Below are 27,544 nucleotides of genomic sequence, written 5' to 3'. Positions count from 1 at the left end.
TATCGGAGACATTCTTGTCTTTATTTAAATTTTCTGCGTTTTTGCATCCGTAGCATGCATTTTGATAGGATGAGTAATACGAAAAAACCGGAAAAACGCACACGAAAATTTCGGACTCAGTGTGCAATGACCAACTGTTAACAAACAGTTTAAGTAGGCTAAATAAGCCAAAGCACAATATTAAATAACTTTAACTTAAGTACATAGAACTTAGAAAATAGGTATGCCATCTCAGGGCAGAGGTGACAGATTTATGTCCTTGTGCACGCAACTTAAATCTTTCCCATTTTTTTCAGTGACAATTGAGAATTGTGCCCAGATGTCTGATTTGCCTTGCCTTGCTCTGCTTTTGTCAAGTAAACAGCCACTTTAATTTTCTTCTCAGTTTAAAGTGTTGACTCCATTTCTAATACACACCAAATCTCACCGTTCCCTGCGGGTCTCCCGTGAGATTTTCTGACTGCCCACTCTCGCTCACAGCAAAGGTAAAACCGCCCGCTCCTGCGAGATTTGCGTTGGGTCCCGCGGGAGCCCAAACCCAATGCAGCCCTCTATTGGGTACTGAATACTTATGTAAACGTGATATTTCCGTTTTTTCTTTTTAATAAATTCAGACATTTCTAAAATTGTTTTCACTTTGTCATTATGAGGTACGGAGTGTAAAATAATGAGAGAGGGAAAAAAAAAATGTTATTTAAACAATTGTAGTATCAGGCTGCAACACAAAATTTAAAAAAAGTGAAGGGGGTCTGAATACTTTCTGAATGCACTGTAGATCCCATCTGGACCCAGTATGTGTGAAACTGAGATCTTTTTTTCCCAAGGAACTATAAAATACAAATTCGAAAACACAAACAAAAGCAGTGCATTAATGTTTAAACACAGGATTTTGCTGTCGGCTTGATGGGTGACAGGTGACATGACTGCTGTGTTTGCATCAAAGCAAGGTAAACTCTTCTCTTGAGGAGCTCTCTATGCTGATATGTGGTGAGTTCTGCTCTCTAGAGATTTCCAAAAACAAAATGCTCTCCACATGCACAGACTGTCAACTAAAAAGTATGAGAAGACTGACTGAACCACAGACCTTCAAAAAAAATAATAATGATGATTGAACTCTGAAAATGGGCATGGGGAATGACCGTTCACCTCATTCAACACTTCTGGCACCGCATGTTCCCCAAATTAATGGAGAGACAGATTTCAGTGTAATGCACCATCATCTAAGTTAACATAACACAGCACCGGTTGTCCTTGTTTACGTGCCAGATGGTCTAGACCTTCTGCGCAAATCTTCTGTCTGCACAAACCCAGGCGGACAGGCTTAGCTTCAAGCATGAGGATGATTTGGTGCTCGGTAGCTGCTTGAAAACAGATGAGAAACCTAAGGTGGCCCTGATGTTTATTAATACTTTACCTGACAAAACTTTTCTGTGCATGTTATCCTCACTAAAGTTGCATTATTTTAAAATAAAAAAATACAGTAAAAACAGTAATATCTTGAAAAAATGTTACAATTTTAAATAACTGTTTTCTATTAGAATATATTTTAAAATGTAATTTATTCTTGTTATTGCAAGAATTTTGAAAGCAATTAGAATGTTGCCTTGGTGCTCAGCAGACATTTCTTATTATCAAAGTTAAAAACCTGCTGCTTAATATTTTTGCTAAGGATGAATAGAAAGTTTTAAAGAACAGCATTTATTAGAAAATGTCTCTACCGTCACATTTGATCAGCTGTATACAGTATACTTTTGATCGATTTGCACCATGTTATAGAGTCCATGAAATGAAAGGCAGAAGGGTCTAGTTTTAAAGGTCCAAATAAAACAAATACGAACAAAATGCTTCGTTATTTCTTTTGAGGAAGAGTGTACAGTAAGGAGCTGTCAGGATGACTGTCATTGTCAATCGATCTCTGGCAGTTGTCTGGTTCCCAGAGGAGAGTGTTGACTAAAGCACAGACTGTTGCATCAGTATGTACTCTTGTAATGAGCTCTCCATGGACACAAACGCTTACAAAAATTCAGCGAGTAAACAGACTAAGCAAACAAAATATGTAAACATGCTTTAGGCAAAGAGATTTGATCAAACAAAGACCATTATGTCAGATACAAAAAGGAAAGGAAAGAGATTAGGGTAAAATTAAATCATATTAAATTAAATAAAAATGATAGAATAAAATAAAAATAAACTAATAAAAAAATAAATAAAATTATAGAATTAAAATTATAGAATTAAAATTAATACAATATAACATAATTGAATATAATATATATTAATAATAAAAATAAATAAATAAATACAATATAATTAACTTTATTAAAAAATCTAATAATATAAAATAACAGTTTCTCTTTCGAAGCAATGTTGGTGTATTTACATTGAGTTGAAAAATACTCCAAATATTCCTTTTAAGGTGTTAAACATCTTACCTGAGATCTCATAGCTGATAGACAGGAGGGGAGGGACACTAGGCATCTGGCCGTTTAAAGACTGACCTTCTACAAAACACACAAACTACTGCTAATAAACATTCAAGGGAAAACAAATACATTCACTATGAGCTCTATACTGTGACAGAATATTACAGCTTTAAGGGGTAACGCAGGGCATAAGCTGGTTAGCTTTAACTATCATGAGCTGTGACGTCACAAGCAGCAGGCAAGGGAAAATATAACCATTCAACCTTTCAAGAGTCCTTCAGAAAATACAATAAAATGATATCCATTTAATCACAATGCACAGGCACTTTTGATATAAAATCATTTTCTGTCATTCTGATGGACTGGGTTGTAAATTTCCCGTCATGCTCTACTCTTACCTGTCAGTAAAATATGAAAAACTCTTGTTTCTCTCCTTAAATTCTTACTCATACCTCTCTCAGTCTACTTTCACATTTTATTTTCTCAATTTTCCTCACCAAATGCAATAGGCCAGACAACTTATTTCTATATCTGTCAAAACAACACAAAGCATTTTGAATTATCTGTCAGTGTTTTTACAATTTGGTAAGTGACAGAAAAATGTTCAGTTAATGTAACCTCTGGTTATGTCATTTACCAGCAGGGCCAAACTGCTCATGATACCAAGCCAAACCCAATGGTTTGCAATGCCATAAATTAATCACATTCAGTTCCCCTATAAAGCAGTAATTTTTTTTCATAGTAGACCCCAAATATAGCTCTGTCCAATCGAATGTCACGGCAGTTTAGTCAGCGTACATCGCCTCCATTGACTTTCATTCAGACAGTAATGTGATAATGTGAGGTATAAGCTGGTTAGCTTTTACTTGCACCCAGATCTCAGCCAGTCAAAAGCCACAGGATTCCTCCTACACTCTCAAAATCAAGCTTCTTCAATGGATTTTTGCAGCACTTCAGTAAAGAACTTTCTTCTTATCAAATATCATTTTAATTTTCTGCATCATATGGAACTCAAGGATTCTCATATGCCATTACATTAAACAAAGATTCTCTTACAGCATCATATGGGCTTTGAAATGATTATCTTATGGAATCAAATGGAACTTCACTTATGGCATTATATTGAATTTACAATGATTCTCCTATAAAAAATAAAAATATTAAGGGCATCATATGAAGTTTATATAAAGTGTCTTATGGAATCAAATGGAACTCAAAGATTCATTTATGGAGTCATGAAATTTACAGTAAAGATTATGTTACAGAATTATGTGGAACTTGATTCTCCTGAGAAATCAAATGGAACTTCAAAGATTCAATCGATTCAATTGCTGCATCATATTAGGCAGTCATGGCCTAATGGTTAGAGAGTCGGACTTGTAACCCGACGATTGTGGGATTGAGTCTCAGGTCCGGCAGAGATTGTAGGTGGGGGGAGTGAATGTCCAGCGCTCTCTCTCCACCCTCAATACCACAACTGAGGTGAGACCCTTGAGCAAGGCATCAAACTCCCAACTGCTCCCCAGGTGCAACAGCATTGGCTGCCCACTGCTCCAGGTGTGTGTTAAACTTATAAAGATTCTCTTATGAAAACAAATGGAAATTATAAGGATTTTCTTATGGCTTTATAGGAAACCTATAAAAGATTATTTTTTTGGAAAAAATGGAACATTAAGGTTTGCTTATGACATCATATTAAATGTTTAAAGGTTCCTTTATGGAATCAAATTGGAAGTTCTCCTATGCCATCAAATCCTTTTGGAAACACTTGGTTTTAAGACAGTGAAGCCACCTGTGGGAAATATCGCTCTGTTTGTGCTGTGAGAGCAGTGTTGTGTTCTTAGAAGGAAATGTAAATGAGCATCACTTCCAGATAGATTTGATGAAGGTTTCATCACATAAAAGAATCTTGAAGCTGACAACATCCTCCCAGGGCGAGAACATCACGACTCCATCAGTTGACTAATGCTCCAGCATTTTCTCTTTAACTTTCTGCACCGTCTGCGTTCATGTATCTGCTGTCGGTGGAGCAGATTACTCCCCAGTGAAGCGAGGCGTCTCCTGCACCACACTGATAAGGACACAGATTTCCCAGCATACGCAGCTCCACCATTGGCCTGTTCTAATAGCGCTTCTTTAACTGGAGCTTTTCATGCAGTCAGTGCTCATCTGCTCTAATGTACGGAGACATGTGTGTTACGATAAGTTTCAATGTGCTCGCCCTACAGTTCTGAGCATCAAAAGAGCGAGCAGGAGGGAGAAAGATAAAAAAAAAAAAAGGTATTTTCCATGAAGATGGGTGGGCTATTAAATCGAGTGATGTTGTGTGTGTGTGTGTGTGTAGCATGCAAAGAAATGCTAATGCAATATATACAGTAGAGTAAGAGATTTACACACACATGCATGTGGGTGGTGGACAGAGAAAGCAAGGAAAGAGGAAAGGCATGACGGATAGATCCATGTATTCTAGGATCTACATTGTTCTGAGAGGTACAAAAACAACATAAATCACAAAATGCCATTTTATTATAACAGATATTTTGCACTAAATAAATAATTGATTATGTTGTTTCTCATAATAAACTTTTCAATTTCAGTATCATATGGAACTCAATGACTGTTCAATGGCATTATATTAAACTTAAGGTTTCTCTTATGGAGTCCTATGAAACATAAAGATTTGATTATGGCATTTTAAGGAACAAATATTCTGTCATCGTATCAAATGGAAATAATAAAGATTTGTTTACTGAATCAAATGGAACTAATGAAGATTTGCTTATGGCATCATATTAAATTTATAAAGATTATTTTACTGAATCAAATGGAACTTAAAAAGATTCTCTTACAAAATCAACTTGAACTAATAAAGATTCACTTATGGCATCATATGAAACTCAAAGACTGTCTTATGGAATCATATGAATTAAAGATTCGCTCATAGCATCAAACTAAAAGGAAACATATATAAATTTTTTCTTAAGGAACCAAATTAAATTTAAAAAGATTTGCTTATGGCACCACATGAAACGTCTCAGGTTACCTATGTAACCATGGTTCCCCGAAGGGAACGAGACGCTGTGTCGAAAATGCTAGGGGAACGACTTCAGCGTGACCGTGCTCTGAATACATGTAATCTGTCCAATGGAAGGGCGAGACGTCACGGGCGGGTGACGTAATCGACCAGGAAGCATAAAAGCATGTGCGGCGGAGCCGGCGTCAGCTTCTAGGAATGAAGCAAGCGCTGGCAGGGATGCCGGAAGTGTGGCCCTCGAGACGCTGCATCTCGTTCCCTTCGGGGAACCATGTTTACATACGTAACCTGAGACGTTCCCCTTCAGGAACTCGAGCTGCGTTGAAAACGCTAGGGGAACGAGATGCCCATGCCACCAGACTTCCAAGTCCCTGCCCTGTGTGTATCCCTCGGGAGCACAACGAGGGCGAGAGAAAAAAGGCCACGAGTGGCTAAAGTTGGCGGGGCCTGCGTCCCAAAGGCCAACTTCTAAGAAGTGAGTCTTGATCCCCAGGAAAGGGGAGAGCAGAGGACTCGAGGCTATGGAATAGCATCCTGATCCACCACATAGCATAAGCTCTCTGGCCGGAGGCCTCAGCCTCTGGAAGAAACCTGTACTAGGGGGTGACTAGGGTCTACCCACTGAAAGGCCACAGAGAAGGGCATGGTTTAGCTTTCCTATAGCTCAAATGGTAGAGCATGGCGCTAGCAACGCCAAGACCATGGGTTCGATTCCCAGGGAAAGCAAGAGCTGATAAAATGTAAAACTGTAACTTGAATGCAATGTAAGTCGCTTTGGATAAAAGCGTCTGCTAAATGCGTAAATGTAAATGTGGTAGGCCGATATAGCCGCCACGTAGACCCTCAGGGTGGAGTGGGTTAACCCTGCGGAGGAACAGGCCTGCACGAACTCCAGAACTGTACCAATCGGGCAGTTAGCTGGGTCGAGCTGACAACCTCCGCACCATGAAGTGAAGAGCTTCCACTTCAGGGCGTACAGTTTTCTCGTCAAGGGAGCTCTGGATTGGAGGATGGTCCCAGCAACCTCGGTTGAGAGACCGGAAGCTAGGAGCTGTGCCTCTTCAGAGGCCACACCCACAGCTTCCACAACTCCGGGCGAGGGTGGACGATAGTGCCCCACGCCTGTGAGAGGAGATCTCTCCTGACGGGAATCTCCCTTGGAGTGCCGTCGAGGAGAGAAATCAGTGCGCACCAACACGTGGTGGTCTCTTAGGTCTGGGAGGAAGTGTTTGAGTGCTCGAAACACGGCCAGCATCTCCAGCCAATTGATATGCCATGTCAGATGGCGGCCACTCCACAGGCCACTCATGACCGCTCCCCAACCGGTGAGGGACGCGTCCGTCGCTAGTGTTTCATGGCGACAAGGAGCTCCCAACACCGCGCTCTGGGACAAGAACCAAGGTTTCCTCCACATGTCTAAGGCACGTATGCATCGTCTAGTGACCTTGAAAGTGCGGAGTGGTTTTCCCCTTGGGGAGAACCCCTTGGTCTTGAGCCACCACTGCAGGGGTCTCATGTACAGCAGGCCAAAAGGTATCACGTTGGACGCAGCTCCCCTCAGACCCAGCAGTCTCTGAAACTGCTTGACAGTGAGTGACTGGACTTCTTTCACTCTCTTGACTGTGAGGATCGACTCAATACGAGCAGGGGACAGACGTGCCTAAATCGTGGTCGAATCCCACACCACGCCCAGATAAGTGGTCCTCTGTAATGGAGAAAGCACACTTTTCTTAATGTTTAGTCTTAACCCCAGGTCTTTCATGCGGGCGAGAACGACATCTCGATGTCGAGCCGCCGTTTGCTCTGATTGAGCTAGGATCAACCAATCGTCGATATAATGCAGTATGTGGATGCCCTGAAGCCACAGCGGGGCCAGTGCTGCATCCACACACTTTGTGAAAGCATGGGGTGAGAGTGCTAGGCCAAAGGGAAGAACTCGATATTGGTAAGCTTCGGCCCCGAAAGCAAACCTCAGGAACTTCCTGTGACTGGGAAGGATGGAGACATGGAAGTACGCGTCCTTTAGATCTATCGTGACAAACCAATCCTCGGACCTGATTTGAGACACGACATGTTTGATTGTGAGCATCTTGAACTTCAGTCGCATGACTGAGCGGTTCAGCTGACACAGATCTAAAATGGGACGCAACCCTCCATCCTTCTTGGGAACTATGAGGTACCAGCTGTAGAACCCGGACTCTCTTTCGTGAGGAGGGATCACCTCGATAGCCTCCTTCCTCAAGAGAGTACTCTACTTCTCGTTCCATTACCAGAGCCTGCTCAAGGCCCACCTGAGAACCAAACTGGATTCTGTAGCCTCTCTCTACAGTATGCAGGACCCATGGAGACACATTTGGCAGTAGTTTCCATGCAGCCAAATAGTCTACTAAGGGAACCAGTCTCTCGAGACTGGCCTCTGGTGAACCCAGAGCGGCTAGCTCGGTGTCCTGGAACGGCACACTGGCAGGAGACGACCGAACTAGTTGCTCTAGAGACCCCCGAAGGGGTGGCGAGCCTCTCAGTTCCGCTACGTTTCCGGGCGGAAGTAACTCTCACTCAAAGGGGGAAGAACTGCACTGCGGGCTTCCAGCCCCAAGCGAGTGCTAGATCTGGGGAATGTAGGTGGAGATAGGGCGAACCCGTCTCCAATCCATCTGCCAGATCAAAGACCCCCGAAGGGGTGGCGAGCCTCTCAGTTCCGCTACGTTTCCGGGCGGAAGTAACTCTCACTCAAAGGGGGAAGAACTGCACTGCGGGCTTCCAGCCCCAAGCGAGTGCTAGATCTGGGGAATGTAGGTGGAGATAGGGCGAACCCGTCTCCAATCCATCCGCCAGATCCATATTGCGACCCCCGCGATCTCACTCGCCGCCATGACTCAGCAGTGATGGACCGGAACCGCAAGCTCTTACGGTGGGGAAAAGCACAATCAGCCCTTTATCTTAGAGCTGACAGCGCGAATATAATGATGACGTCATTCATAATATGCTTGTGCAAACACTGCAGCTTTACAAAGCTCATCGACGTCCTTCACGTCCACCTCCTCGGAGGAAGACAAGCGGAGCGTCGAGCCTTCTCTCTGGGGGGAAGAAACCGCGGGCTTCCGAACACAGAGAGCGGGCGCTGGATCTGATGGGAAAGGAAGAAGATAGGGGCTCGCCCGTCTTCATTCCCTCCACCTGATCCATGTGCGATTCCCACGAGCGCAGCCACCGCTGCGCCTTTTTTTCTCGTTCTTCGGCAAAACGCTAGTGAAAGCTAACTCCTCAAAGAGAGCCTTCCGAGAGCAAGCACACGCAGTGACAAACGCTCACAAAGCAGGCAGTCAGCTCCCTCGAGAGCTGACTATGCGTGCTCTGCTCTCAAGCAGACCACACACGGACTGTGTGCATCCCCAGCAGTGATATAACGTTTGCAGGGAGGAACATACAGCCTGTAATGCGATCTGCTCTGGCCCAAGTGCTTGCACACATTGTGAGCTTATTTCAAGTGCTTAGAGACAAACAACACTAAATAAGACTCACAACACAGATTGGCAGACACACACACACACACACACACACACACACACACACACAGAGTAGCGGTTGCTGAATGACAAAAAGCTGACACCGGCTCCGCCGCACGTGCTTTTATGCTTCCTGGTCGATTACGTCACCCGCCCGTGACGTCTCGCCCTTCCATTGGACAGATTACACATGTATTCAGAGTGTGGTCACGCTTAAGACGTTCCCCTAGCGTTTTAGACGCAGCTCGAGTTCCTGAAGGGGAACTTATAAAGATTCTCTTATGGAATCAAATGGAACTTAAAAAGATTAATAAAGATTCACGTATGGAATTGAATGAAACTTATAAAGATTCACTTATGGCATCATATGAAACTCAAAGACCCTCTTAATCATACAAATCAAAGATTTCCTCTTAGCTTCAAATAGAACTATAAAGGAAATATATATATATAAAAAAAATATTATGGAACCAAATGGAATTTAAAAAGATTTGCTTCTGGCATCATATGAAACTTATAGGTATTCTCTTAAAGAATCATAAAATTTAAAAAGACTTGCGGGGGGGGGGGGGGGGGGGGGGGGTGAGTCAGTCAGTCAATCAATATTTATCACAGCTCAGGATAGTCACTATAGTGAAGGGTTTGGGACTGAACATATATTTGTTGTGCTATCAGTCAATCATGGATTTGTTCAGGTGACTCACTCAACAACAATAAAGTTTGTCCAGAACTGAATGTCTAAGTAAAAATGTTGTACTTCTGATAATACACTGTCAAGCAGATACCTGTACCTTGTTTGTCTTTGCTGTTATTGATGTAGCTGAGGAGTTCTGCGTTGGCCTGGACACAGTACACTTCTCTGCTCTGAACACCTCCGCCACACAAACCCGTCTGATTCCCACGCCGCCGGTCCTGCTGACTGAGCAGCGCATCAACACGACACTCGCTCCATTCGGTGCTCCGCCAGGCATAACTGAAATTAACGTCAAATACAGGCTATTATGTTTTGAAGCTGTGCTTTGGATCAACCATCCTGTTGTAATAAATTTTTCCAAACATTTCCAAACAACAATGTCATTCCATTTGGATTGTGTCACTGTCATGTACATTTGCACACTACACATGATAAACCAAGAGTGTCCAAATAAATGTTTAAATGAATGCGTTAAAAACAAACAAACAATAAAATAGATCTTGGAAGAATTTTATAATAAATGTCTGAAATCATAAGACAAATGTTTCTAGTATATATATAAAAAAAATATCCACAATATATGAACAAATGCATTTTAATTCTACTTCTTAAAATTACAATGCAAATAGCAATTCAGTAGCCTGTTTACCTACAAATTCAGGAATTTAACTGGAAAATAAAAGCATTTTGACTGGCATACAACCGGACGGATGGATACTGGGGCCTTTTATAGTCTGAAAAGACTTCAGAATCTCCATTTAACCTCCATTTAATCCTATTTCTGTCTTGAAAAAAAATAGCGATATTAAAGAGATGTCATTTGTGATTTCTCTTTCCCACTTTTGCTATAGTGCGAAACAGAATTGCAGAAATCCATTATCATCTCGAGCTGCCTGTTCATAGTATGTGGGAGACTCAGAAAGCATTGTGTGGCCTGTGACGGCGTGCCAGAGCGGGCCATCTGTGAGAGAACGAGATTAGAGCAGCGTCACCGATCACTTCCATTTGTCAGTGCATCTCTTTTGGCTCGGGAGCACAGAGCAGCCCAATCCGTCTCACCCCGTCTCCATATGCTCATGTGCTGACTCTCACTGGCACCACCGCTCACGCAGACCAGGGTCAAGCGGCTCCCGGCAGGGCCTCCCGTGCCACGCCGGCATTTCTCCATGAAGAGCAGAAAGCACTACAGTTGGTAGTGCATGCTGAGACGTGACTTCTAGGGTTTTTTTAGTGCTTGTTTCATGTACATGCCCGCAGGATAGGAAAATACCTAATGAGATTTCGTTAACATCTCAATTGCTTCTCCTTGACAGCAGTAAGATTAAATCGACCGTGAATAAGCTTAGAGTGTTTCTCAGTTACACAGTTCACCTGCAGCATACGTCTCTTCTAGAGATTCAGAGGAGATCTCGATGATGTCTCCAGCTCTGCTCAGATTTGCCAAGATAACAGTGAGAGATTTCAATATGAAGTCAAATGTTATCAGACCAAATGGTCTGAGCTTCTATTTACATTCATTTTCAAGCCATGTTGGGAAAAAATTGTGACAATTCTGCAGCAGTGTTATTTAAAGTATCACTAAAATACTATAGTTTTATTTAGATTTTTTTTTTTCATTTTCATTTTAGTTTCATTTCTAGTCACTTTGCTGAATGTTTATATAACTGTTTATATAAAATTCTAATTATTAATTAAAAATATATTTTTATTTTTTTTAATGTTTTAAAACACATATACATACATATACATACATATATATATATATATATATATATATATATATATATATATACATATATATACATATATATATATACATATATATATATACACATATATATACACATATATATACACATATATATACATATATATATATATATATATATAATATTTATATATATATAAATATAAAAATTTTAATGCATTAACATTTTTGAAAATAATGTGCATATGAGAGATTTAAAAAATGCATTTGCTGAAGCAACCGTGCTATTTTACCTTGTTTCTACAAGTCTTTGAGCTCTTGTTTAACAGACTTGCTGTACCAGGTGCACTACAGAGCACATTTACTACATCAGAACAGCCATACATATAGAGCTGGTTATGTGATGCAAATGTCAAAATATATTCATTTCAAATCATGCATAAATCATCCAATACGGTAAAGCGTTTTGAGGTCATGACCAGTGTTGGGTGTAACGCGTTACTAAGTAACGCATTACTGTAATTAAATTACTTATCCACTGAAAAAGTAAAGTAAGGGATTACTGTTCATTTTTAGGTAATTTAATTACAGTTACTTATAAAGTACTTGCGTTACATACAGTAAATAATTTCAACAGTTCTAAAAGCAATATTGAATTTGAAATCTAAATTTACGGTCTAAAGATATTGAATGCAGTGGCTTTAACCCTCCGCGTGCGGGTGTGTTCACTTTCAGATTTTCCTGATTCACAGAGAAACCTTAAATACTCAAATCAGGGCCGGCACCAAGAGGGGGCATTCGCGGGCAGAGTTACGGTGCCCCCCACTTTCCATCCTCTCCCCTTCTTGCTGAACGTGATCGTTTCGAAAGCGAAAGTGAAACCGGTAAAACAGCGCACATAAGAAAGCGATTGCACGCTTTAGCGAGCGTCAGAAACTGCATGCAATCACAGATTGCACGCTTCCCATCCCACCCCGACCCCACCACCACCACCACCACCCACCACACACACACACAAAACGTGATTTGTGCCCCCCCCCAGAAATTCAAATGCCCCTCTGATGGAGGTGCCCTGGCGCCGGCTCTGACTCAGATACATATAAGACTAAAATCATTAGAATCTAAAAATCTTGAAGTGTCTACTTGACACTTGAATGAATTCAAATTAAAAACTAATGTTTCTGATTATGCAATCCGTATGAAACTAAAGCAAGGTACAGTCTTTCCCGTGTCTGAGCTCATTATATGCAGTCACCTGCGCGCATATGCCCTGACCTAGAAACAATTTTTTTTTTAAATATTAAGAAAAAAAAAAAAATCATCTAATATTCAGCATTTTTGAAAGAAGACCTGCTATGAGAAATTTACCTCATAAGAACAGCGCGATCTGACATTATTCAGCAGAGAAGATCATTTCTGTAATTTATTCTTTCCTACATTAGTTAACGTGTTATTTTGACATAAACCTGTACAGATTTTACTAGTTGGGCTTTTCCTGAACATCTTGCCAAACTGAAATGTATTGTTTAACTTTTAAGCCTTTTTGTTATTCAGATATTTTGCAGAGTATTTCTATTTGTTAACCAAAGGTGGTTACATTTTTTTCATAAAAATGTTTAAGTATTACAGTTGTTTTAAAGATAAAAGGCTAAACTATTCTATGTTTGACTCGAATTGAAAGAATATAGAGTTTAATTTCTATTAAGGTTTATAGGGATTTTAAGATGTAGCCTAATTAGCGATTTGAATAATTAAGTTACTTATTGAGTAACTAAGTCACTTTTCAGATAGAGTAATTAGTAAAGTAATTTAAATACAATATTGATGAAGTAATTAGTAACTGTAATTAATTACTTTTTGAAAGTAACTTACCCAACACTGGTCATGACATAGTTTTCTGCAAGCAACCACACAAAATTAAGTCTTTGATAATCTGCCTCATAATCATAATTTGTGTGAAAAGGAACAAAAGTTGTTGGTGTCTTACTGCCTTTAGAGTTCATTTCAGCTGAAAAATGCAATGAATTGTATATATAGGTATGTTTTAAAATTTATTGCTTTACTGTATGTCAACAATTGTCTCATTTGTTTTTAATTTTGATTTCTCTGAAGAAGAAACATCTGAGGCAGTTGCAACTTCAATGACAGGCTTACTATAGGAACCACATTATATCATTTGAGTTACACGAAAGAGCAACTTCTGAGCAACAATGTTTCCTCTGGGTTGACACATAATGAGGCAGGACAAGATGACATCAATTTATTGGCGTACCTCTCATAATATCATCACTTCAATGATGCGATGTATTTTCACACACAAAACCATGAAAATGAAAACCTTTGATCCCAAACAGATACATTATATCTGCAATTCAAAAGCACTCACTCAAACCGACTGTATGAAATCATGCAGATATCATAGTGCTCAAAAAACAGGATTTTTTTTAGTCTGACCCTGTCGAGCCACTGGTTCAGGTTTTTACTCACCCTGCCAAAATTTTTACTGGCCCTGCAGCAAAAATGAAAAATAAAATAATGTACATATTTTTATACCAGTCAGTCTCTGCATTTTCAGTCAGTTATAGCAAACATTAATACTGTAAGCTGTGAAGTTTTTTTTCATGGTAAAAAAGGTAGCTGACTAACTGGCTTTTTACAGTGAAAACAGTAATACTGTGAAATATTATTACAAATTTAAAATACCTGTTTTATATTATAAATTATTTTAAAATGTAATTTATTCCTGGGATTCAAAGCTGAATTTTCAGCATCATTACTCCAGTCTTCAGTGTCACATGATCCTTCAGAAATCACTCTAATATGCTACTCAAGAAACTTTTATTATATTTATCAATGTTGAAAATAGTTATGCTTAATATTTTTGTGGAAACCGTGGTAGTTTACATTTTCCAGGATTATTTGAGGAGTCAAAAGTAAAAAACAAAAACATTTATTTGAAATAGAAATCTTTATTTTACTGCCACTTTAATTAATTTGATATATTATTTGCTGAATACTTATTCAACTAATGCATTAATTGCTGAATATTCAATTTATTCTTTGCTGAATAAAAGCACTTAAATATTAAGTATTAATTATTTCTTTAAAAAATATCATACATTTTTCTTTACAAAAATTATTCTTACTGACACCTTCCTGAACTTTTGAACAGTAGTGTATGTATCACATTTAGCATGCATATAAGTGTAGAAAATATAGAAGTGTCTAATAGATATGTATTGAATACTGGATGATTACACTTCACTTTTCTGTCTAGTATAGCATGAGATGCAACCAGGACTTTTTCAAGGCTTGAAAACACATACATGATAAGAAAATGTTAAATGTAGAGAGAACACAGCATTTCCATGGTACTTACGCAGCGCAGGGCTGCACCCTGTCCCCTTCAGTTTCACAGGCCTGGCTCTCCTCCAGCTGGGGACACTCGGACCCTCCTCCGGTAGGAAGCCGTATCAGCTGTCTGGTGCGGGAGCGTGAGCCCTGAGGAACACTGGGGTCCGAGCAGGTCTTTGAGCAGGAGCCCCACGAGCTCCAGTCACTGACCACACAGTCTTTGGGCATCAGGCAGGACTGGTACGTCTCCGGCAGACTCCAGTGGGGACACTGGCTGATACAGGACAGACGAGTAGAAGGACTGGTCAGTCAACATGACAACACAACAATTTTAGTTATCAAGAAGTTTGTGTTTAGTTGAAGAATTAAAATAACTCAAACTAAATAAACAACCTAAAAACTAAAATTTTATAAAAACTACAGACATTTAAAAAAAGACGCACAAAATGACTAAAACTTTAACCAAAATCAAAATGAAAACAGAAAATATAAAAATAAAATAATATTTCAAAATAAAAATTCTATAACAGTATATCAATGATATTAAAAAAACAACAAAATGCTGAAAAATTAAATATTTGTTTCTTAGATTAGAAATATTTTGTATGAGTGTTATGCAAGAGTTATACCACATTAAATGACATAAACATAAATATTATAATATACAAATATGTTTTTAAATTCATAAAATATTTGAAAGTAGATTTTTGTAAACAAATAATTACAAAATTTGATCAAATTAAATAAATATGACCAATACTTATTTTTATTTTCATCGTATTTATTTATTTATTTATTTATTAGAACATTGTGTCTGGGCCAACATCCATGAAATGAAATTAAATTAAAATGTAATTAAATTAAATAAAAAATTAAAATTAAAATTCCAGGGGATCAACTAACAAATAAAAAGCTGTGAACCTCTGATACCGCCACATTACAGTATCACCGCAGTATTTTCTCTTTGAATACTTTAATCACATGTTTTTTGTAACAAACTCAAATCGCAGCTGAACAGCTTTTGTAATTGTTTCAGTGGCCGGTAACTTAATGCTGAGCAGTGTCAATGCAGCAATTTCTCTTAGTCTCTTATTTTCTCTGTAGGCAATGCAGCTGACGAGCTATTACAGCTAATTACAGGCTGCTTCCTTTCCAGCGTAGCTTCATTTAGCAACCGCTCATTTAGGTGCCGCGGCTGCCAAACTCACCTCAGGGCAGCACGGACTCTTAAACACATAAACTTCAAAGCTGGCACTGTTTTCCACCCACTTTAAACCCAGATTAAGATGTCTCGAAACCATTTAAAAATCTGGCTAAATAATGAAAACATATTGCAGCACAATAACTCTTCCTGAGGTATAAAAACGATAGTAGCCGTAGGTAAACTGTATTTGGCAGAAATAGAGAGTATGCCAGTCTGTTGCTGGAATAGCGACTGTGTGCTATAAAACATATGGGGCTATTATCAAGATTGTGACTAGGGCTGGACAAAATCTAATTAACTAACCAACCAAAGAAGAAAGATAAAAAGAAGTTACAAAAGTCACCTTAAAAGTACAAATTAGTACCATTTGAAAGAATATTGACCCTATTTTTTATTTTTTCAGGCATGCCTGAAATCAATGGCAGTATTTTTCGAAATATATTTTTAAATATTTAATAATATATATTTTACAAACATTTTAAAAATTTTTTTTAAAAAGTATTTAAAATAAAATAGATTTTAAAATACATTCATATTTATTTTTTTTCTTTGTTGTAATAAGAAAAAACGGATTTTTTAAATGGATTTTTAAAATGGAATTTATTAAATTTTTATTTATTTATTTATGATCATTAATTATGGTGATATTAATAATACATAACAGTGATGTTTATTAATAAATTAAATATTAATATATAAATATTAATATTAACTTTATGGTATTTATTAAATGATAAATAAAATGATAATTTTTGACAATTGGAACTGATTAACGGAAATAAATCACACATATCAACTATCAATGCCATGTTTGCTAAAGAAGTTTAAATTAAACATGAAAAAAGCTTCCATAACTTCCATAATGTGATGTATATAACAGGATATTCAACAAGAAAATACATTTAGGGCGGATTTGACTTTTCCTGAGTGTCAAATTGGTTTCAAGCAGTGTTGTTCTGCTGAAATATGCTTTGCTGTACCTCAAACCTCCAAATATTACTAACATGCATTGTTTTTTATGCACTGTGTTGCACATTTTTGGTGAGATATTGTTTACGTCTGCTTGACGGAATGAGAACACCATCATTTCCATTTAAATGAGAATGATGATTCTTCTTTAATGTAAGAATAACTCAATTGTGGGAGTTCAGGAGAGCCTCGGTGCTCCAGTAGGAGCATTATGAAGAAGTCCATCAAATCCTAAATAAAATTAGCAGGAAATACTCAATTAAACAATGCTATTGTATGCATAAAACTGAGAAAAGGTATATATGATTTACAGTCTTTGGTTTTCTAGAGCTTGTGTAAAGCCACAAACACAAAGAACTAGCAACAGATGAGATGTCTGGAAGGGTTTACTATATTGACAAAAGCGAAGTACAGAAACTGAATAAGAATGGGGTGAGCGGTTTGTTTGTGATGGTCTACTGACTGATCACAGAAAAAGTGCTTCAGAAAAATGTATTTTACACTTTCTTGAATATTTCAGGAGCAAAGAGAAACAAAATAAAGATTAATATTTATTCTCCTGGAGGTATGATGGTTGTTTTTGCAATTCCATACATTACATATATACAGTACCGTTCAAAAGTTTGGGGTAAGATTTTTTTTTTTTTAAGAAATTATTAATTTTATTTAGCAAAGATGCATAAAATAAAAATAAAAAAAGTGGCATTTATAATGTTAAAATTTTTTATAATAAACATTGTTTTAGACTTTTAAGCTTTCTATTCATAAAAGAATAATAAAAAAAAAAAACAATATCATGGTTTCCACAAAAATAGCAAGCAAAACGACTGTTTTCAACATTGATAATAATAAGAAATGTTTCTTGAGCAAATTAGAATGACGTCTGAAGGATCATGCATCAGACACTGAAGACAAATCTGCTTTGAATCACAGATATAAAGTACATTTTACAATATATTCAAATAGAAAACATCTCATTTAAATTATAATAATATTAAATGTTTTTACTTCATTTTAAATAAAATAAGCGCAGCCTTGATAGGCATAAATGACTTTAAAATGTTTAAAAAATTATCCCAAATTTTTTAATGGTGCATGTGACTTTGTGTATAATATGTGACTTTGCTGGATTGCTTTAACCTTGCTGTTGCCTATTGAACTATTTCCATAACTTAACTTTACCTGCAGATTCCTCAGGCTGAAAGGCTCTGAATGTTTTCCTTTCAACTGTTCCCATGTTCCAGAGCTCGAAGGCATATCAAAGGCCAAACACTGTATGCCTGAGATACACCGACTATAAGGCTGCGCCAAAACTTTTTAAATAACTACAAAACTCTTGAACATTTAATACTCGGTGGAAAGTGCTGGCACAGATTCTTGCCGTGCCACACAATCTGCTGCTGGGGAATATACAGTTGTCATTTCTACAGTTGAAAATAGACATCAAGCGTGGGAGTGCCTTGACAGCACAGCGGAGACCCAGACGAGTCACGCAGCCGCCATCCTCTTACTGTCAGCGGCTGACGGAGTGCAGAAATACGCCGGGATCCCTAGTTTTCAGACTCATTTAAATGCTATTAACCTGACAACCATTAGCACTACAACTAAAGAGATGCGGCTCAAGAGAAACTAATGCGTAAGAGTCTCTTTTAACACAAACATAAAAATGACCATATTAACAGACATACTGTAGATTGAGAAAGCCTCAAGTATAATATAAAACACATTTAAGTTAAAACTGCTCCTCCTTAGTAAGACACAAACTTTTATAAGAGGGTAATATTTTTCATACACCTTGAATACATGTGAGTATGCACATCAAATAATCATCAATTAATTATAATGACTAAAAAACTATTTTTAAAGAATTAAGGTAAAACAAAGTATTTGGGGAGTTGCAATTAATATTAATAATTAATAAAGATGACTAATAATTCATTAATATTGACTTATGTTTATTATTTATAAATATAGAATTTTTGAAAAGTTGCACCACAAGACATTTTACAACCTGAACTAATGAAAAGAAAACATTCAAATTAATTTGAATAAATCCAATGAGGTGTATTTTTAAATAAATGAATATACATGTTAATTATTATTAATATAATTAATGAAACATATCAATATTAATGTAATGATATTTGTTCATTCATAAACTCTTTTTGAGGAGTCGCACCACATGACATTTTACATCCTGAACTAATAAAGGAAAATATATCAAAATTCATATTAATAATTCTGACATGCTCATCATAGAAGAGGTTTATCCTAGTTATTGTACAAATGGCAATTTTAAACATATTTTTTAATAAATTAGTATGAATGTTAATTAATTATATTTAATATTAATAATACCTAACAGTGATTATTAATAATAAATTAATATTAACATAGCAGTGTTTATTAGTTCATAAACATAATTTATAACTTTTGGGGAGCTGCACCATGAAACACTTTAAAACCTGAACTACTCAATATCAAAAATATCAAAATGAATATTAATAATTCACATGGAACATGGAAAAACATGCTCATCGCAAAAGACGTGTATCCAAGTCATTGTACAATTGTGCCGTTTTAAATACATTATTAATAAATTAATATTAATTAATAATAATTCATATTACTAATACATAATAGTGATTACTAATAATAGATTAATAAATATTAATATTAACATAGTAGTGTTTATTAATTTATAAATATTATAATTAAATTTTGGGGATAATTTACTACTCAAAATAAAATATTAAATGAATATTAATAATTAATTAATCACATAGAAGAGGTGTATCCAAGTCATTGTATGTTTACATTACATTTTCAAGTATTTTTGAATAAAGCAATATCAATTGTTTAATTATTATTACCTTAAAGCTTGATTCACATGTTCTTATTTATTAAGTTTTTTAGTGTCACATTACAATGTAACATGACTATCAGAAAATATAAAAATGACTATCAGTCATTCAGAATAAAAAAAACATGCATCCAATTCACTATAGAGATTGTATAGTAAAGTATTTAACAAATGAAATAAAGAGAACAAAAAATATATCTAAATATGAGGCTGTTATGTTAACTGTCTTCACTGTTTAACTATTGTTTATGATAAAACATATGATAAAACTTCCAGTGGGCAAAAAATCCAGAAACAAGGTTTGAGAAAATTAGTTACTTGGTAATACAGTACACTGAACAGATCAATCTTCCACCCCTCACAACCTCATTGTTATTTATGTCAAATGAATATGGTTCTAATGGGAAAAGCCACTAACCTGAGTGACACCGTGCTTCCGTTTCGATGCACACACCCCACTTGTCGAGACTGGTAGCCTATTTCCATATTCCAGAGGTCATCTTCTAGTCGATTCAGCCTGTTGCGGTTCCTTTTGCTCTTGATGAGCTCGCGCATCTCCGGGTCTCGGTTCCCTTTCCTCTCTTTGGCTTTCCGTCGGCGGACTTGGCGGGCGGTGCGCGAGGGGGCGGCAGAGGAGGTCGGAGGTGACGGTAAAGAAGGCAGCTTGCACTCACTCCATCCGCCCACTTTCAGACTGAACACAGTCTCTCTGCCCTCGCAGGCCCTCGGTGCACACGTCTGGAACTCTGTCAGATTGGGGCAAGGAAGCCCGCCGAACAGTGGTGGCGCTACAATGGAGCGAACGCGGTTCTGCAGGCCCAGCCCGCAAGTCTTGGAGCACGTGGTCCACGGAGTGAACTCGGTCACCACACAGTCTTGAGGGCAAGGAATTAAACAGGCCTGTTCCTGCCGGGGTTTGGGCTCCAAGTACTCACAGATGGCGTGGTCTGCAGCCGAGCTGTCTGCCTTGAGCACACAGTTCACCTCCCGCATCTGGATGCCCTCTTCGCCCTGCAGACAAACGCCCGTGCGGCCGGTGCGCAGCGATATGGGAACGCACTGGTTCCACGCGCCCAGCCGCCAGTCGTACAGGTCCTTGTGCCAGTCGCAGACGCGGAAGCAGCTCTGTTGGTTGGCCGGCCGCGTGGACTGAAGGCAGTTGGTGTGAAGGGTGGTCCAGCCTTCCACATGAGCGCACCACACCGCCCGACTCTGACTGCCTCCTGGACCGCACTCGCTGCCCATACATCTGCCCCACGGACCTGGAAAGAAAAAAAACACACCAGTTAGTCCCAGAGAAAATGCATCATAATGATGCTGACTAATAAGATACTTTTAGGATTTAAAGCCATAATGCACTGAGAAGCTTATTTTATCGATAGATAGATAGATAGATCGATAGATTATTATTATATATAATTTATTATTATATAATTATATAATTTAAAATAACTGTGTTCTATTTGAATATATATTTAAAATGTAATTTATTCCTGTGATCAAAACTGAATTTTCAGCATCATTACTCCGGTCTTTAGTGTCACATGATCCTTCAGAAATCATTCTAATATGCTGATTTGCTGCTCAAGTAACATTATTATTATAAAAAATAAAAAAAAACATGATAACAGACAATATATTTTTTGAGGAAGTCATTATACTTTTTCAAAAGAACAACATTCATTTAAAATCTTTTTTTAGCATTATGAATTACTTTATTGTCACTTTTGATCAATTTAATGCGTCCCTGCTGAATAAAAGTATACATTTCTTTAAAACTATTTTTACTGACCTCTATGGAAGCTTGTTCATGCCACAATAAAAAAAGGTAATTGTGACTTTACAACTCACAACTCTGAGTTTACCCTTGAGTTTCTCTCTTAATTCGGACTCTTTTTCTCAGAGCTGTGAGAAATAAACTCACAATTCTAAGATAAAACATTGCAATTACCTTATTTATTTATTTTTTACATGACAGAAACAAACTTCCATGAACCCCAAACTTAGGTGATTAGATTTAAAATGTAAAATTTTAATTTAAATAAATAAATTTTAAAATTAGGAAACTAAAATGACAAATGTTTAATACACAATATTTGTGTGTGATATACTTTTAAAGCTAATTAAATTGCAGCATGCAAACTCTTTTGTGAAGTGCTATTTGTGAGTTTCTGCCAATGTGTGACGTTCTAAATCATTCTCTTATGAGACACCAAACCCAGTTTGGATGCTGCCTCAGAAAGCAACCGTCTATGTAGGCAACAGACAGCGAGGCGGCCCACTAAATGTTGGAACAGAGCCACAGTGTCAGGTTTACACACTTTGAAATTTGAATAGGTTCACTTTTGTACCTGACTGATCCTTAAGGTGATCATCTGAGTGTTGGCCTAATTAACTATTTGGCTGTGAAGCAATTAGGCAGTCAAAACGAGTTAATCACCGCTCAGTACCTGCTGCTTTGTACTACTGGCAGCGTCAAACTCTAAATAGAGAACGGGAACAGAAGAAGCTACAAGAACCTCATGGGCTCTAATTTTTGGGCTAACAAATTGTTGCCAAACATAAACAGAGTATGAATAACTGCTAAACATCTGGCAAAACAGAAAATATAAGACCAATGACATACAAAACAGGCTACAAAACTGAAAAATAAAAAGGTTATGCATCACAGAATGATCTTTTCAACGTTAAACACATCTTGAAAATTCCCATTTGAGGTTTAACTATTAACTTTATTTAACCTTATTTGAGAAAATAGCTAAGAACTGACGTATCAGTAAAAAATAAGTATGTCTATTAGTGAGTTTCTGAGTAATTACTGGGGTTTTTTATCATGGTAACCACAGCTGGGGGGGGGTACTTACTGCAATTAAAGGGTCATTAAATTAATTTCACCTCCAAAAATAATTACCAGTTTTACTACTGTAATAATAATAAATGAAATGCAAGCATACATAGCATATTGTACAGGCTCAAGACTCGGTGGTTTAACCAAGAATCCAGCGAGTGCAGACAGCAAAGCATGACAAATAGAGATCTGAAAAGACAACAAGGACTGTGATTGTGCTTCAGGGGCTCAATCTCACAGCCACATTAGAAAATGAGGCTTTATTACCATTAATTTTCACTGTATTACATTAGCTGTGTCACCATAACTGAGTTTCCATCTCACATTCCCCTCATTCAGCACCTCCTGTATGATTAATAGTGGCCCATGTAATGAGGCTAAATAATAATCCATCTCAGAAGGTTCTTGCTGCAAATGTGGCCCATCGGGCCTCATCGTGTTAAACAAGGGCACAGGTAATGGAGTTTTTGTAAAGCATAGTATTAACAAGTATTTGACATTTTTTTGCCATTTAACATCAGTGTATTGCTAATCATTTGATGGTTGCTGCAGCAATGTTGGAGGTTACTTACTGACCCAAGTCAGATATTCTGGTCCTTTTTTTATGAAATTGGTAAGTCTGCTTATTAACAGAAGTAATAGCACATCTCCTTAACACAATTTGAAGCATCATTAGTTTCCATTTCAAAAATAATAATGGGGGGAAAAAAAGATGAGTATCATAAGACCAGTTGACCAACCACTCAGTCCACCCACTCACTAGTTCTAATTAATATCATCTGATGAAGAGGGTGGGCGGCCAGGCTGTGTTTACTCTGCAGGTCACTATGTCATTACGGCTTTGAAAGGCAAAGAGAATGTCATAACAGTGATGCTATTGTTAACGAAAAATAAAAATAAAGCTGAAATAAAACTTGAAAAAAACTAACTGAAATATATATTTTTGCATATATATATAATATGCATATTACTAGCATATTGGCTGTTTATTAGTAATTATAAAGAACATATTAATGTCTTATTCTGCATGACCATATTTTAGATCCCTTACCCCATACCTAGTCTTAACAACTACCTTACTAACTATTAATAAGCAGCAAATTAGGTGTTTATTGAGGCAGAAGTTAGTTAATAGTGAGAATCTGTTCCCAAACTCAAGTGTGACCAAAATAACACTACTTCTCAACAGCTTTGTTTCAGCTGCCTAACTAGACAGCATTTTAAGGTATCATAAGCACACGCCTGACACGAACAGTAGACACTAGGCAGCAAATTATGTTGCCTTCAAAGAAACCTTGATTTGGCCACATTCTAAAACACTTGAGGGTAAAGAGGGTTTGGAGTCGACAGAAATGCATTTAACACTGAAAACAGTTCAGTGTAATTAAAATGGAATATTTCATTCAATATTAGAGTGACTCTATAGAGGTGGTAAAAGTCCCATTAACTTTCTCCATAGAGAAATTACCAGTAGCATCTAAACTTTTTCAAGAAAGACCAATCATGAGCTCTGAGGTGATTTACCAGTTCTGCGTGAAGAAAAATGAAAAACTGGGCAGTCACTGTCTATTGCAATTAGGGATGGGGCCGATCCGATCCAGTATCGGTATCGGGTTCCGATACCAGCTTAATTAACGGATCGGAAATTCCCGATCCAACCTGGAGAAATTTCCGATCCAGAGTTATGTTTTTTTTTTTTTTCTTTTTTTTTTTAAATGCTTTATTTGAACATTCAGTTTACAATGTAAAATAATAAACTAAGAACACAACAATAATTACGAATAACAAAAATATTAAAGTGAAAGAACACACTTCAACAATATCAACGCACAAAACCGATCCAGAGTTATGTCTACAATGCTGTCTGCTGAAATGACGTGTCTGACGTGGGCTAGGTGACGTGTCTGTGCTCCAATGAGACACAGAGGGATGACACGCCTCCTTTCAGGAAATCCTCTGCAGTTTGCAGGTAGCAGTTTAAGCATTGAGCGCCATACAACATGTCCGCTGTGTGGAAATATTTTACGGTCGAAACGCCGCAAAGTAAGACAGCAACGTGCAATGTTTGCAAAGCCGTTGTTCCGAGAGGTGGAACCTCCGTTGCGACGTTCAACACTACAAATGTAATTAAACACCTGAAAAAGCACCACTCGAGAGAGCACGAGGACTTTTTAACCAGGGGGGAGAAAGAAGAGAAGAGCCGCCAAGAATCACTTCTGGAATCATTCAAAAAGCAAATTAAACTTCCAGCAGACAACGTAAAAGCCAAAGGGATTACAGAGAAGTTGCTCAACTTCATCGTACTTGATGACCAACCCTTATCGGTGGTGGAAAACGAGGGGTTTCGCAGCCTGATTGAACACTTGCAGCCCAGGTATAGTTTACCGTCCAGGAGATATTTGTCAGAGACGGCGCTACCTGAACTGTACAACAGAGTGTCAACCCAGTTAGCCGATAAGCTAAAAGGAGTTCCAGCCCTGAGCTTTACCACAGATATTTGGACTTCAGATGTCTGCCCAATGTCACTGATAAGTCTCACGGTGCATCGGGTTGATTCAGATACACATAGTCTCTGTAGTGCGGTGCTTCAGGTAAAAAAGTACAGGGGTTCACACAACCGAACTACAATCGCAGCCTCTATTACCGAGATGTTAAATAACTGGGAGATCCATCTGAAAAAGGTGCATGTCATTCTGCGGGACAATGCCAGTAACATGAAAGCTGCTATGGAAGACATGGCAATTCCTAGTCTGGGATGTTTTGCTCACACGCTGCAGCTTGTTGTGCACGAGGGGCTGATGTCACAACGCAGCGTTAGCGACTCATTAGCAAACAGCAGAAAGATCGTTGCACATTTCAAGCATTCACAACTGGCACAGTCTCGCTTGGAAGATCTGCAGCGTGAAATGCAAGGTGCAGGAACCACGACCACCCCAGCTCGTCTTGTTCAAGATGTGCAGACAAGATGGAACAGCTCTTTCTATATGATCAAGAGCCTTCTGACAGAAAAGCGACCTCTTTGTGCTTATGCTGCCGACCACAACTTACCGGCAACACTGTCAGCCAACGAGTGGGGTTTACTAGAAAAAACAGTGACGGTGCTGGAACCCTTCGAGGAGTTAACGAGGAAAATAAGCTCGGCTACCTCCACCGCAGCCGACGTTATTCCAGCCGTCACCGTTTTAAAACGCCTGCTAGCCGAGGAGAACAGTACTGACAGCGGTATCAAAACAATGAAAAGCACGCTCCTCCAAGCTGTCAGCAGGCGATTTAGCAGCATCGAAAGTGAATCCCTCTACGCTGTTGCCACTTTACTGGACGCTCGATACAAGGACAGGTGAGACATTTTATTAATGCCCTATTTATTAATGTTGTCTAAGAATTGAAAAAGTTATGTCCGAAGTGCCTTGTCTGTGTGGGTCTGTGTGTATGCATACAGGCTACATATATTCTTGCAGCAGCAACATACAAAGTTGTACTCAACCCATTTAATTTTTTCATTTTTTGTGTCAGATTCTTTTCAGGTGGAGAAACTGCCAGGAGGATGGCAAAGGATCTCCTGAAACAAGAACTTGACAAGATAGAGCAAGCACAGCTAAAGGCATCAGCTGAGGGACAAGGAGGGACAAAGGAGGCAGAGCCAGCAGAAAAGGTTGTTCGCATGGAAGCTGGTTCTCCTCCAAGAACAAGTAAGAGTAGCTTCAGCAGTCTATATAACAGAATTCTGGAGGAACATGATGAACCTGCTCAAGGTACCCAGGCAGCAGTTATCCAAATGCAAATGTATTTGAAAGAACCAACAATGAGTGAGCAAGACAGCCCTTTCCAGTACTGGGCAAACAACCATGCTCGCTTTCCTCTCCTTGCTGCTGTTGCAGTAAAGTTCCTGAGTGCCCCTTCAACCAGTGTGGAAAGCGAAAGACTGTTTAGCACGGCATCTAATATTGTGGATGAAAAGAGGAATCGTCTGACAGCAGAGAGAGCAGAAATGCTAATTTTCCTCAAAAAGAACCTGCCAATGTTTAAGTGAGATTTGTTGAAAACCATGTCACTCCCTCAGTCATTTTACTTTTTATTTTATTTTCAAGAATAGTTACACAGACTCTGGGGTTAAGCTTATCCAGGTCACCTTCAATGCCAAACCTCCCATGCTTGAATTGTGCCGTTCAGATGCACACTCTTATTGATAGTGTTTGTGTAAGATGTTTACAGTACACTTATTGCACTTTTATTCAAAATGTTTAACATTTGAAAACCTTATTTTGTTGCTGCTACACAAGCAAGAATTTACTGAATTTATGTTGATCAGATGCACATTGTTCTATTGATAGTGTGAATATTTATTTTTTATTTCAAATATTTGATATTTGAAAACCTTTTTTTTTTATGCTACAAGAGTCAGTGTACTTAATTTGTGTTGATCGGATGAAGCAGCCCTTTGTATTATTTGGAGAGTGGTAGTATGGAAGTTTACCCTTTTATTTCATGTTTGACACTTTAAAACTGCGTTGCTGCCTAGTGGTGATTTATATCTGTGCTGTTTAATTCATATGACAGGGTTTGTTTCTTTGATGGTGTATATTGCACTAGTATCTAGTAATCCTGTCTTGAAATTTAAATAAATATCCATTTAAACCCTTAAAGTTGCATATTTGTTTTCAGGATGGGATTTCTGCCGTTTTCTAACCTCATATACCTCAAGTTGCTTTTTGGGACATACATAAACTTGCTTGTAGAGAAGTTTATTACAGCCTCATAAAATCAACAATAATGATAATAATCATTGTGATATTAAAGCAAATAGAGCTCTGGTATCGGAATAGTATCGGTATCGGCAGATATCCAAATTCAGGTATCGGAATCGGATCGGAAGTGAAAAAATGTGGATCGGTGCATCCCTAATTGCAATCCACTGTGAGATGAGTTTCTCAGAGTGCTATT

The 27,544-nt window shown here is 38.1% G+C and overlaps 1 protein-coding gene across 1 annotated transcript in view; it reads right to left on the bottom strand.

Annotated features, from left to right (window-relative positions):
• Positions 1–27,544, bottom strand: part of LOC306887323 (thrombospondin type-1 domain-containing protein 7A-like) — a gene marked incomplete at both ends in the record, with an annotated part of 128,458 nt that overhangs the window by 53,089 nt on the left and 47,825 nt on the right. Inside the window, 4 exons of the mRNA XM_079444969.1 lie at positions 2,433–2,501; positions 9,755–9,936; positions 14,745–14,993; positions 20,174–21,017. Of these exons, the coding sequence (XP_079301095.1) occupies positions 2,433–2,501; positions 9,755–9,936; positions 14,745–14,993; positions 20,174–21,017 (1,344 nt within the window). The remainder of the gene's footprint in view (positions 1–2,432; positions 2,502–9,754; positions 9,937–14,744; positions 14,994–20,173; positions 21,018–27,544) is intronic.

Source organism: Barbus barbus, assembly GCF_936440315.1.
Source record: "Barbus barbus genome assembly, chromosome: 21".
NCBI classification, from domain to species: Eukaryota; Metazoa; Chordata; class Actinopteri; order Cypriniformes; family Cyprinidae; genus Barbus; species Barbus barbus.
Note: the sequence above shows the minus strand (reverse complement) of the source record. Positions and strands in the feature narration are given on the sequence as shown.